The sequence below is a fragment of the Microcebus murinus genome, chromosome 7 (assembly GCF_040939455.1).
Source record: "Microcebus murinus isolate Inina chromosome 7, M.murinus_Inina_mat1.0, whole genome shotgun sequence".
Classification (NCBI taxonomy): domain Eukaryota; kingdom Metazoa; phylum Chordata; class Mammalia; order Primates; family Cheirogaleidae; genus Microcebus; species Microcebus murinus.
In genome coordinates, this window is record NC_134110.1 from 69,621,800 (window position 1) to 69,634,531 (window position 12,732).

A 12,732-nucleotide genomic window follows, 5' to 3' on the forward strand; every position below is an offset into this window, starting at 1 on the left:
AAAGGCATAGGTCCAAGCCCCAGGAAAAGCTGATATGTGGGAAGAATTGTGTTTGGTTTCATGAACCCCAGTTCTTTCATGTCTGTGTCAATGGGGGTGGGAGTGGGGGATATGAGGGGAGAACCTGGCCATCCAAAATTGTCCAAAGGGTATCACTCAATCTGCCTCCCCAACACCACCCCCTGTTCTTCCTCACCACCCCAGCGTGCCACCCCCAATCCTATCCTCAGCAGCTCCCAAGACATTTTTAACTACCCTTTCCCATCAAATTTTATTGTTTGCTTTATTTTCTCAGGTTCGTGGTGATAATGTCTTATTAGCTGATTAGTTCATCATAAGGCTTAACACAAGGTGTCCCAATAGCTTCCATGTGTTTTTTCTTTCTTATAATATTTACTTGAGCCCCAATAATTGACTAATGATAACTTCAAGCCCCTTTAAATACTGGTGAAGTACAGAGTTTGGACTTAGAGAACATTTGGATGCTCCTGAAATTATACCACCATAGGGTCAATCATGCCATCTAATTTCCTCCTGATATGCCTCCAGGTATTTATATCTCTCAGGCTTCATTAGCCTAAATAAAGTCACCCTCATTTAAACATTAAGTCCCTTACTACAAATTTAAGAAAATAGAGGGTATGGAAGCTTAGGAAAACTGTTGGATATAAATCAAGATGTAGGTAAGTGTTTAGGCATTTGCAGGCATTACAAATGGAAGTGGATTTGGAAGACACAAGACAGTCCAAAAGAGGCCCTCATTTTTATACTTTCCTCATTTTTCTACTTCACAAGGCCCGAAATTGCTTCAAAACCAAAAAGTTAAAAAGAAGCATCTTTGGCACCAAAGGAAATAAAGATAAAATCTTGGTTTTATTTTTATTTATTTAAATATTGGAGCATTTTATTTTTGTAATATAACAACTGTTCTTGTAAATTATAGATACTTACAGGATGTCCTAATTAGCCAATTTTTAATTGCGTTCATAAAACAAGGGGGCTCCACTAGGAAAAAATACTAAAAATCTTCTTATACTTACCATAGGGAGTGGTCTTTATTATTTAGAACAGAAAGGAGATGAGTTTGACCAAAATGAACTTCTTGTTGTGGAATCAAGAGAAAATGAGTGAGGATTTTTATATGAGGACTTTGAAAGAGATTGTTTCAGAGAACATAACCAAATGGTGGTAACTGAGCACTCTTTCCTTCTTAAAAAAAATAGTATAATAAAACAAAATGAAAATGAAAACTCCAAGTGGAAAGTTAGCAACAGGATTCCTTTTCGTGCCTGTCTCTGTGAAATTAAGCAAGTTTGTGCTTGTTTTTTTGTTTGTCAAAACAATGATAGCTTAGAGAAAACCAGCTAATTCCAATTCTGTCTTCTTTAACTAGATAGATAATTATTAGGAGCCATCACCTGAATATAACACGGCTCAGCCTCTGAGCACCCACTGGTATACTGCAAATCCATTCTGACCACTTTACTCTGCTTCACGGCCTGCCACGGTCTTGTCTAAGTAGCCAGGTACAGCTAGTCATATCTATACTAACCTACTGCCTCTAGTAGTAGAATGCTTTATTTAACCAGACACCTCATGATCAATTATCATATTTTTAGTGCACAAGCATGACATATAGTAAATAGAAATAAAATTCTAAAAAGCCTGTTTTTCAGAAAGAAAAAAAAATTTAAATGTCTAGGAAATTCATAATTCCCTGCTATGAACTAAATTGTGTCCCTGCAAAATTCATATGTTGAAGCCCTAATCCCCAATGTGACTGTATGTGGAGATAAGGCTTATAAAGAAGGTAATTAAGGATAAATGAGGTCGTAAGGGTCAGGCCTGATCGTGTAGAATTAGTATTCTAATAAGAAGATAGAGCAGAGAATTCACTCTTTCTTTCTCTCACTTTTGTGAGGGCACAGAGAAAAGGCATCCATCTACCAGCCAGGAAGAGAGCTCTCACCAGAAACCAGATTGGCCAGCACCTTGATCTTGGAATTCTAGCCTCTGGAACCATGAGAAATAAATTTCTGTTGTTTAAGACACCCAGTCTATGGTATTTTTTTATAGCAGTCTAAATAGCCTAAGACAGATTTTGGCACTGAGAAGTGAGGCACTATTGTAACAAATACCTAAAAATGTGGACACAGCTTTAGAACTGGCCAATTGGTAAGAGGATAGAGGAGTTTTGAAGTGTGTGCTAGAAAAAGCCCGAATTGCTGTGAAGGAACTTCTGGTAGAAGGATAGATATTTAAAGGTGATTCTGGTGAGAGCTCAAAAAGAAAAGAGGAGAGCTGGAAAGAAAGCCTCCATCTGCTTAGAGAATACATAAATAATCATGAGTGGCGTTGGTAGAAATATGGCCATGAAAGGCCATCATGGCAAGGTGTCAAGCAGAAATGAAGAACATTACTGGAAACTGGAGGAAAGGCAATCCTTGTTATAAAGTGGCAAAGAACTTGGCTGAGCCCTGTCTAGTGTTCTGTGGAAGGTAGAACTACTGGTGATGAAATTGGACATTTAGCTGAGGATATTTCTCAGCAAAGCATTCAGGGGTGGCTTGGTTGCTCCTGACTGCTTATAGTAAATGTGAGGAAAAGGGATGAAGAAGGAACTGTTGAACAAAAACAGACAAGAACTTGAAGATTTGGAAAATTCGTAGCCTATCCCACATTGCATAAAATAAGAAACCTTGTTCCAAAGAGAACACTAAGGGTGTGGCTAAACAACCATTTGATAAGGAGATTAGTATGAGTATGAACAATGAATTTAATCAGCCACCTCTGCAGAAGCCAGGGATAGAGATGGGATTATAAAAGCAGAAACTCTGCCAGTTTGAACCGAAGGGAACAGAGACAGGGCAAAATGAAGGGCTGTCAGATTTCTTGGGTTCTATAGGACAGGACCATGAAGCTAATCGGCTGTGAACATGCACAACTCTTAAAAGGGAGAATGAAACCAAAGGCAACTCAGAGATCATTAGTGCTGCCTCCTTGATTTTGAGAGGTGGGGACACTGCCTCCATTTTAATAGTGCAGACAAAGCTCCAACCAAAGCTTTGGGGCTGAAACTGTCTGCAGAGCTGTGGGGGTGGAGCAGCTTTGCAGAGCCTTGGAGGCAGAACTGCAACCCCAGTGGGTCCAAAATGTAGGGCATCCAAGCAAAGAGGATTATTTTTGAGCCCTGAGATCTAATGGATGTAACAGAATTTGCCTTGCTAAGTTTTGGTCTTGCTTGGGACCCATCACTCCTTTCTTCTTTCTTACTTCTCCCTTTGAGAATGGGAATGTCATTTCTCTCTTCCTCTCTCTCCTCACCATATGAGGACGTAGTGAGGAGGTGGTCATCTACGAGCCAGGAAGAAAGCCCGCACCAGAAACCAAATTGCCCAGCAACTTCAACTTGGACTTCTCAGCCTCCCGAAATGAGAAATAAATTTCTGTAGTTTAAGCCCCCTAATCTGTGGCATTTTTTTTATAGCGGCTCTAGCTGACAAGACACTCCCATTAATCACCTCCTGCCATCCTATCCAGGGATGCAACACTCACCCTCTGCCATATTTCCATCAGATTTCCTTAATTTACCCGCCTTTTTGGCACATATCATCATCTACTTCATGATGTAATTTAAATTTATCCTGTTTATTTTCTGTCTTCACTTGTTAAAACATAAGCTCCATGAGGTTTGTTTGTTTTTTGTTATTTCCTGTTTTATTCTTTGCTCTGTCTCTAACACCTAGAATAATTCCTTATCTTCTTGTCCTAGGAGCTGAAGAATGTTGAACTCAGCCTAGGAACTCAGAAAAGATCAAAAAAACCACAACAGCATATAATGAAGAACCCAAACAAATGGAAAATCAAAATGTACACATTAATTAAAATTAGAACATAAAGAATGTTAACTTAATGAAAGAGGATTGTGTAAATGTAGTTTTGTAGCAAAAAGTACCCTAAATCAGCAGTCCAGATATTAAGGCACAGTATCTCAGAGCCCTCAGTTGACATTTTGAAAGAACAAATTACTACAAATAATCGATACTTCCAGGAATTCTCGACATGTAATACTCTGTGGTCAGTCCAAGAAAGCTATATGTATTATTTGCTTTGTAGGAGAGTAAATATTCTGAAATAATGGACACAAATCCATTTAAGCATAATAGTTATCATATTTCAATTTATTTCCAAGTAAATTGGTTGTTACATGCTGGGTTAGTACAAAGAATTATAAAAAAAGATAATTAAATGCATTGAAAAATATAAAAAATAAGTGCAGTGTATTAGACTACATGATTTTTAACTAAAAATCTTTGGATTGTGAAAGTGCCACTTAGCTCCCTATTTGAAATCTGGCAACAAACTCACTGCCAAATAGCATATTCTATATTGAATTAGATCATCATCCCACAGAATACAGAATGTGCATTTCTAAGGCATATGTATTAATATGTTCAGCAACATACTAATATATTTTGGTGACCACTAAATGTCAAACATTATCCATACAGGGTATTAACACATTAATGTTTTCATTTAAAAAGAAAGATCTCTTTCCTCATTACATTACACATTTATAGAATAGAGATCTGTCAAATAAATTACTGCAAAGTAGTTCAGGCTAAACCTTATAACACTTGAATCATATAATCGGGGGCAAATAACCTTTAAAATGAAAGACAAATGGTGAAATTTAAGGGCATTTAATTTGCATAAATGTAATGTTAACAGTCTTTTCCTGATTACATATTTTATGCTTAATTTATATATGCCATTCTAATAGGCCCTTAACACTCTTATAGGTCAGTTTTAATTTTTTCTAATTTTATTTTACCATAATAAGTATTACGGAAGTAGTTTATCATATGTAAAAATAAGGTGATCTCATAAAAATAATTCAGTGTAACTCTAGAAACATTCTTGCATCAGAACCATATTGTAGTTTTGTGTTGTCGATGCCTGCTTTGAAATAAACATGTTTTAGGATCTTGTATGTTTAAACTCATGTTCCACTCTTAGACTCTAAGAACTCAATTCCAACGAATTCCTCTGGGTCAACAGTCATTGTGGCCTCGTGTGCTGAAGAAACCTTCAGACAAAGGGCTTTATAAGGTGCATGGTTTGGTCTTCCTTTATTTTGAATATAGCACTAATATTTGACACCCAAGTTACTGGCTTTAAAGTCTTATCCATTAAACTTCTATAAACATTGAAATGTACTCAAATGTCACTGCTCAGACAATACTGTGTCAGCTTTAACAATACCATAAAACAAATTATCATTGATTAACTATAATGATTTTAATGTCATCCATGGCCCATAATCTCTAACAAATTAGAAAATGCTTGTAGTACATGAATTCAATCATAGTTCAAAATTGCAAAGCAAAATATCAATTTATACATAGAAAAATAAATTTTATTTTTTTTACTTTTCTTGAGTCATGAGTCATTTATTTTTTTGAGACTTTTCATGAGTTATTTTCCAGTGTATTAGAAATGATGAATATTACCACCGTCACCACCGGAATAATTTGATTGGACTAAGCAGAGTAAAATTCCTTTCTCTAAGGAAATTTTACCTTCAATCATCACGTCCACCTTTCCCTGGAATAGTATTTGATGGGAGTTGGCCTGACTCGATTCAATCCAAATTAGTGATGAAAAGATTGAGGCTACCTTCGGAACAAAAACCATTCTTTGTACATCTAAATCAAAATTGAAATGATTGGATAAGTGACAAGAATTTGAAACATTCATTATTCCCCTTTCATTTTATTTCATTGTGCTACTTAGGAATTAATGTTAAAATAAGGGACCGTATAAATGTTTACCATACAATTGCTAGGGACCATTATAATCTATCGTGTGTCAGTCAATTTATTTATTTATTATTTATTCTTATAGATGCTATTGAAAGCTCCTAAATGACTGGTCTTTTCATTTTATTTTCAAACTGTTTCTCAAACTCACTTTAAAGTACCTGGCTTTTTCTTACACTGGTAATTTCTAGAGCAGTTAAAACACCATTAAAGCTTAAGCATAATTACATGTCTATGTCTATCTTTGAAAATGAGATTTCTTCTTAGGCACATCAATTTGTCAGATAAAAATGTGAAACTCTCTGTACTTGTATATGATTGAAAATATCTGTACATGCATGAAAACAATACCATACAGTTCACCTTGGCCTGTTATGTTTATTTGTCAATTATCCTGTTAGTTTTGGTGGGTTTGCAGATAATCACATCCAAGGTCTCCTCTAACAAAAGAAAAAGGAAAGAATACTATGGAGATCTATTTATCTATCTATGTGGATATAGACACAAAAACATAGTATATTATATTGTCTGTCTCTCTGAAATAAGAAAATGCAAAACTACTAAAGTAGTAGAAAGCACAAAGCTATTCTACTAGTAGTATTTTCTCATTTAAAAATCATAGTTGTAAAAAGACATAAAATGTGCAATTTCCACTTTCCTGGCTCCAACAAAACTTAAGCAGAAACTAGAGCCTCTTACTGGGTGGGAATGTGGAAATTAGAGCTATTAGGTCCCTTGAACCTAAGCACTTCCAATATTCACAGCAAAATAAACATGTCAAGAATTTGGCTTTATTGGGATACCAATTTTCTTCTGATTATGAAAAACAGTTCTAAATACTCTAGGAATGAATAAATGTATAGAAAGGTATGGAGATATATGATTTTTAGTTTGACATTTGTTTTTGTTTATTTTCTGTGACTTTGACATCTTACTATATTAAGTAATATTTAGCCTTATTGATATTTAAATGGATTTTGGTGGGAGAAGATATGAGAAAATGGCACATTTGCTAAGTTGTTTTCACGTATTAGTTACAGATGATCCTGAATTTTTACAAATGGCTTATAAATGTTCCAATTCTCTTATGACAAAAGTATTTCTCAATTTTACACATCAATTTACAGCAAAATAGAAATAAAACAAAATACTGTGGTAAAAGGAAATAAAATCATGTTTACCCTTCAGTACACTAAAACTAAATACATACCAATTTTTATATAAAATAAGCAAGTGAATTTGCTTATTAATAAAGATTGGAAAAAATTATTGGCAATTCTTGACCAGCAGCTATGCAGTTACTAAGTCATATCATACTTATTGTAGTAGAGGTCATTTGTAGGATCTAAATAACAAAAAGGTTGTGCAAAATGCCAGCATATGGCCTCTTTGGGGCAGTTGCTTAAGACAAGAGCTGTACTTGAAGACAAGGGTCTCAGACTTCACTGTGGTCACTGAGTTTGCTCAAATTCTGAAATACAAGAAGAAGCAATAAGCATATGCTACTTACTCTTAAATTGGTACAATAGTAAAAGAACAGTAGTAACTGAAGCAAGCTGCCCAGCCAAGCTAAGGAAATGAATATTCTATGGAGCATCAGAGTATATATAGCAGGTTAAAGTTCCAAGTCCAAGGCCAGATTGCTGACTTTGAAACCAGCTCTACCACTTACAAATGGTGTAATTTCCCTGGGTCCGTTTCCTCATTTCTAAAACATTTGGGGGATGATCATGCTCGAAGCTCTGACTCGAGGGGGGGGCGGCATGGGCAATATACGTAACTTTAACATTTGTACCCTCCTAATATGCTGAAATAAAAATAAATAAAAATAAATTAAATAATACTATCCATCTCATAATGTTATGGAAAATTTAGTTAATTAATATATGTAAAGCCTTTAAAGTATTCCTGGAACATAATGAGCACTCAATAAATAAATGTTAGGTATATGATAATAATAATATTAATATTATTATTATTTGGTAAATACATACTGTTCTGATTGAATATAATAGGGATGACTCTGGGAGGCACCAAATGTTCTAGGGACGAGGAAAGGCAAAACAATTCAAAAATCACAGAAAACTTGCAGGAAAACAAGGCTCTAGGAATAGTTATAAAACTAAAGCATAAGGCCCAATACTTATAAGTTAACTTTGACTCTTCAGATCATGGGGGCACTAGATTCTGCAAATAATGTTTCCAAAGATGGCAATATAAGCTTAGAAGCAAGGGTATCAGAACAAGAGAAGGAAAAAAAAAACACCCTAAAAGGCTATCTTTAGAATTTTTGTATTTGAGAGAGATAGATTCAAATTTCCAGGACACTAGCTCCTAGAAGCAGCATTTATTTTATAAGCAAGTAGTTTGCAGTTGATAGGTGATTACCAAATCCTCTCTACAGTGACATTGTTTCAAGATCCAAAAAGCAACTGTTCACAACGTACTGAAACTCTCTTAGCAAGCAGAGAACTCTGAGACGGTGGTGTTGGGGATTTTAATAGATTTTGGATGACAATGAGGCAATAAGCTAATGTAAAAAATGCAAGGCCCTTTATTCTAATTTTTCTTCTAACTCCTGCATGCAACTTGGTCAACTCACCTTATTTGAATGGATGTTACTTATTGCAGCAGATACGGATTCAAAAAAAATTGGTTTCTCTGAGTCTAGGTTTCCATAATACTGCATTGCTTTCATCAAGGAAGCTACAGGAAAGCACAGGAAATATAAGGATACATGGAGCATAGGTTTCACGAACACATGGAACAGCAGAAGGATCACGGTCAATGTTAGCCAAGAACACTCTCTTACCTGTGCAATGGGCTAACAATACATCCACACTCCTGTCCTTACAGTCCATGTAAACCTGGAAGAATTAAAACAGTATACCCACAATTAATTGGTGATAGCTGGCAGTAAAGAATAAGACAGGCTTCAGAAGAAACTAGACTTCCTAGTTTTTTTTTAAAAAAGGCCAATGTTTATGAAGTCAAACCACCAGAGGGAGGCATTGTTACACAGTGAGGCACAACCTGGCAGGCATCTGAAAGACCACGATTAATACAGCAGGGCATCTAACATTTACTGCAACTAAATTTGGCTGCTTATATTTTCCACTTCATTTAATAAAATAAATATAAAAACATTACCTCTCCTTCCCTATAAAGATGATATACAATTATTCTCAGCCTCTTTTATTGGAAGTCAAGGACCCATTTGTGAAAGTGGTGAAAGCTGCTGACCTACTGCTCACTTTAACATTTTACAATCATGTGAGCACGTTCACGTGCTCTATAAATCCCACCCATGGGTGGTAACTTGAGGACCTCACTACAATCCAAGCCAAGTCTGATTGCCCAGCTTCCATGTTTAAAGGTCCATCAACATGAAAGATCCTAACTATAAGAATCTGTGTGGCATACTTTAGAGTCTTCTCTCTTTTAAGTCTTAGAAATTCTCAAGTAGAAACAACTTATCAAAGGCTCTGATCTTAAATTCACCTGGGCCAAATTCACCCGTCCATTACATTCAGTGGAAGTAAATCTAGATGTTTTAATGACAGTAGGATAGATTCGGTTATATAATAGTGATGCACCTTACACATAAAGTATAGAAAGCTGCGTTTACAATACATTCTAACAACGAGCACGATACATCCAAACCTTCCCTCACACTTCCTTCAGTAAGCAGTTCTCTCTATGTGAAAAGAGTTGTGAAATAAAAGGAGATATACTAATATCACTCTGAGCATAAACAAACAAATAGTACACGGCCTGTGTCTTTGCCATTGAATAAATGGCTCCTGTTTTTGTAAGTTAAAACGATTAATTCAAGGTGACCTCTCAGTGTTTGACTGTTTCTTAAGCTCACTGAAGCACAAACACACAGCTACGGTGGTTTGCTGATGCTGATAAATGTAATCTCCAGTCCATTGACCTCTCCAGTGTCCCAAGGAAAAGAATAAAGAGAAGTCACTCCGCTCTTTTTAACCTACGACTCCCAGGAGAATGCTCCTTATGCTAAAGTGACCAGGAAAGCAATCCAGGGAGTGTTGGCAGAATGCATGAAGACATGCATGGCTGAAGAGTCCCTGTGGCTCTTTCCTCTAAACCTTCTTCCAAGGTGGCTGAAACTAAGAAATATTAGTTGCAATGGTAGCATGTGCACTTTAAGAAATGACTTTTTTTAATGACAAAAAAAATAAGAGAAGCTATCATGATTGTATACTTATTGATACTAATTGCCAAACACTTTGTTAGGTGCTTGCATGCAATACATCATTTCTAAGCCTCACAACAACTTCATGTAAGTGGATATTTCTACTTTCAGTTTATAGGAAAGCAAACAAATACTTGAGCCCAGATCACAGAACTAAGATACAGCTAATATTTGGACCCAGGGTTTGTGTATCTTTAAAGCCTATGTTCTTAACATATATCATAATGTTATTATAATTATGATGAAATAAACCAAATAGTAATAAGGAGATGAAAAAGAGCAAACTGATACAAGACTGCTGGTTTTATAGAGAGAGATGAGAAACACCTGGTTAAGGGCAACTATCACTGTCTGCCAATTTAAAAATAAATTCCATCAGTTGATTTATTCCATCACTCCACTGTATAGAATTTTAAAACCACTTGGATTAATGAGAAAAGTTTTACAAAAAATCCCTTTCTCCACATATTAGTACCCAGATTGTTTGGATTCCTCTGAATTGTCACCCTTAGATCCTAAGCTTAGGGGGGGTAGGTAACCCATTTCCCCCTCTTTGCTAATTCTAAGTCCTGTTTTGCAATATCTAGAGTGGGTAGTTAATAATTTCAGAAATCAATTTGAAATGCAATTGAACAAAAAAATATATACATACTGGCCTTTCTCAGGAAAAGGACAATTCTAGTGTTTCACAAACTATGACCTCAGACCCCCTGGCTCAAAATCACCTACAGGGGTTTAGAATGAAGATCCTGGACCAGAACCAGGCCCCAGAAGACTGCATTTTCAATGAGTAGCCCAGATGACCCTTATACACGCAAGTTTAAGAGACTCTTCTAGACCTTACCAACACAGGCCCAACACAGAGTAAATAAAAATGCCAAACACAAGAAGCCCTCCTATGGAGAGAAACTATGTGTTCACAATTTAGGTTTAGTTGGAAGAAAATACACAGTATTCAGGTTGAATCCTATGCTCAATTGTGCAAAGATTTTATAGTGAACAACAAGAAAATAAAAACATATTGCATGGGGAAAAGGGTGACTTGCCAAAAACAGCCAATAGGTCTTGGGCCCATGATGTTTTAAAATTCAATTGTTATGAATAATTTGTTTTCTAAATGTATGCTAATTCTGAAATAACATCACCACCTCATTTTTATAAAACGAATAAGCTGAGATCCAGCTCATGTGATAGAGCTGAGACTCTCCTCAGATTGTCACATATTAAGCAGTCCCCCTCCACACACTCCCACCCTCATCTTCACAGGAAAGCAATACCAACGTTGACCTTTATACTACCCTGAGTTTGCAAAGTTGAACGTTACAAAGTAAATTTAAAATATAAACGGACAGAGACACAAGCTATGCAACACAAGAAAACAATCAAAATCCCTTTTTAAGGCTACTTAATGGAACTCTTTAAAAGTCAATGTCTCAGCTGGCGCTGTGGCTCAGGCCTGTAATCCTAGCACTCTGGGAGGCTGAGGCGAGCGGATTGCTCGAGGTCAGGAGTTCGAAACCAGCCTGAACAAGAGTGAGACCCCGTCTCTACTATAAAGAAATTGGCCAATATATAGAGAAAAAATTAGCCGGGCATGGTGGCACATGCCTGTAGTCCCAGCTACTCGGGAGGCTGAGGCAGGAGGATTGCTTGAGCCCAGGAGTTTGAGGGTGCTGTGAGCTAGGCTGACTCCAGAGCACTCGCTGTAGCCTGGGCAACAAAGCGAGACTCTGTCTCAAAAAACAAAACAGAACAAAAAAGTCAATGTCTTATTTCCACTTCTGGCCACGATGAGTCACTAATACAAGACTATCCCACCCTCCATAAAGAAGTACACCAACTGGACAAAAATACATGACTGTCTTTAGACAGTGGGCATCAGACAGCAGTAAGTTCCCTGAGAGAAGGAGTACGAGGGAAATGGTCCAGTTAAAAAATAGATCCTACTGCTTAGAGAGAAAAACAGGCCGGCCTTGGGATCATCGCAGGTTTCTACCACAAAGCAGTATCTGGGCGTGATGAGGGAGACCCACGAAAAACTCAGCAGCTTCACTTAGCTGAGCAGACAGGACTGGAGCTCAGGGAAGGTTAGATGGGCCAGATTTGTGGGAGAGAGTAGTAGAAAAGAGGGTGATGTGCAGAGAAAGAGCTCCAGAAATTTTCATAGGGTTTTGATTAAGTCTTTGGCTGAATCCCAAGCCACACTTTGGGGAGACTCTAGGAGGCCAGGGGAAGAAACCCTCTGGGGAGCAAATACTGAAGCTGAGGTGAGCTGAGTGATGTGCACAGAAGCTGGGGCAGGACTGAGGACATGGGGGAACAGATGTTGCCCCACCTCTCACCAATTAAGGATATTGAGGGAGAGAACAGAAGGAAATAAGAAAGAGGGTAGGGCAGAGTGCTGTGGCTTATGCCTGTAATCCCAGCACTTTGGGAGACAGAGGTGGGAGGATCGTTCGAGACAAATAGTTTTGAGACCAGCCTGGGCAACATAGCCTGACCCGGTCTCTACAAAAAAATAGAAAAATTAGCCAGGTGCCTGTCGTTCCAGCCACTGGGGAGGCTGAGGGGGAAGGATTGCTTGAGCCCAGGAGTTTGAGGTTATAGTGAACTATAGCCTGGACCCTGTTTCTAAAAAACAAAACAAAACAAAACAAAAATTAAAGGAGAAAAAAATCCTAGAAGTGTTTG

The 12,732-nt window shown here is 37.1% G+C and overlaps 1 protein-coding gene across 2 annotated transcripts in view; it reads right to left on the reverse strand.

The window, feature by feature from the left end:
- Positions 1 to 3,938: 3,938 nt before the first annotated feature.
- SLC26A7 (solute carrier family 26 member 7) overlaps positions 3,939 to 12,732 on the reverse strand; it is a 136,865-nt gene continuing 128,071 nt past the window's right edge. For both annotated transcript variants that reach the window (XM_076005167.1, XM_012749624.3), the window contains exons 17-19: positions 8,635 to 8,689; positions 8,425 to 8,528; positions 3,939 to 7,293 (exon numbers count right to left, since the gene is read on the reverse strand). In XM_076005167.1, the coding sequence (XP_075861282.1) occupies positions 7,258 to 7,293; positions 8,425 to 8,528; positions 8,635 to 8,689 (195 nt within the window). In that variant the 3' untranslated portion in view covers positions 3,939 to 7,257. The remainder of the gene's footprint in view (positions 7,294 to 8,424; positions 8,529 to 8,634; positions 8,690 to 12,732) is intronic.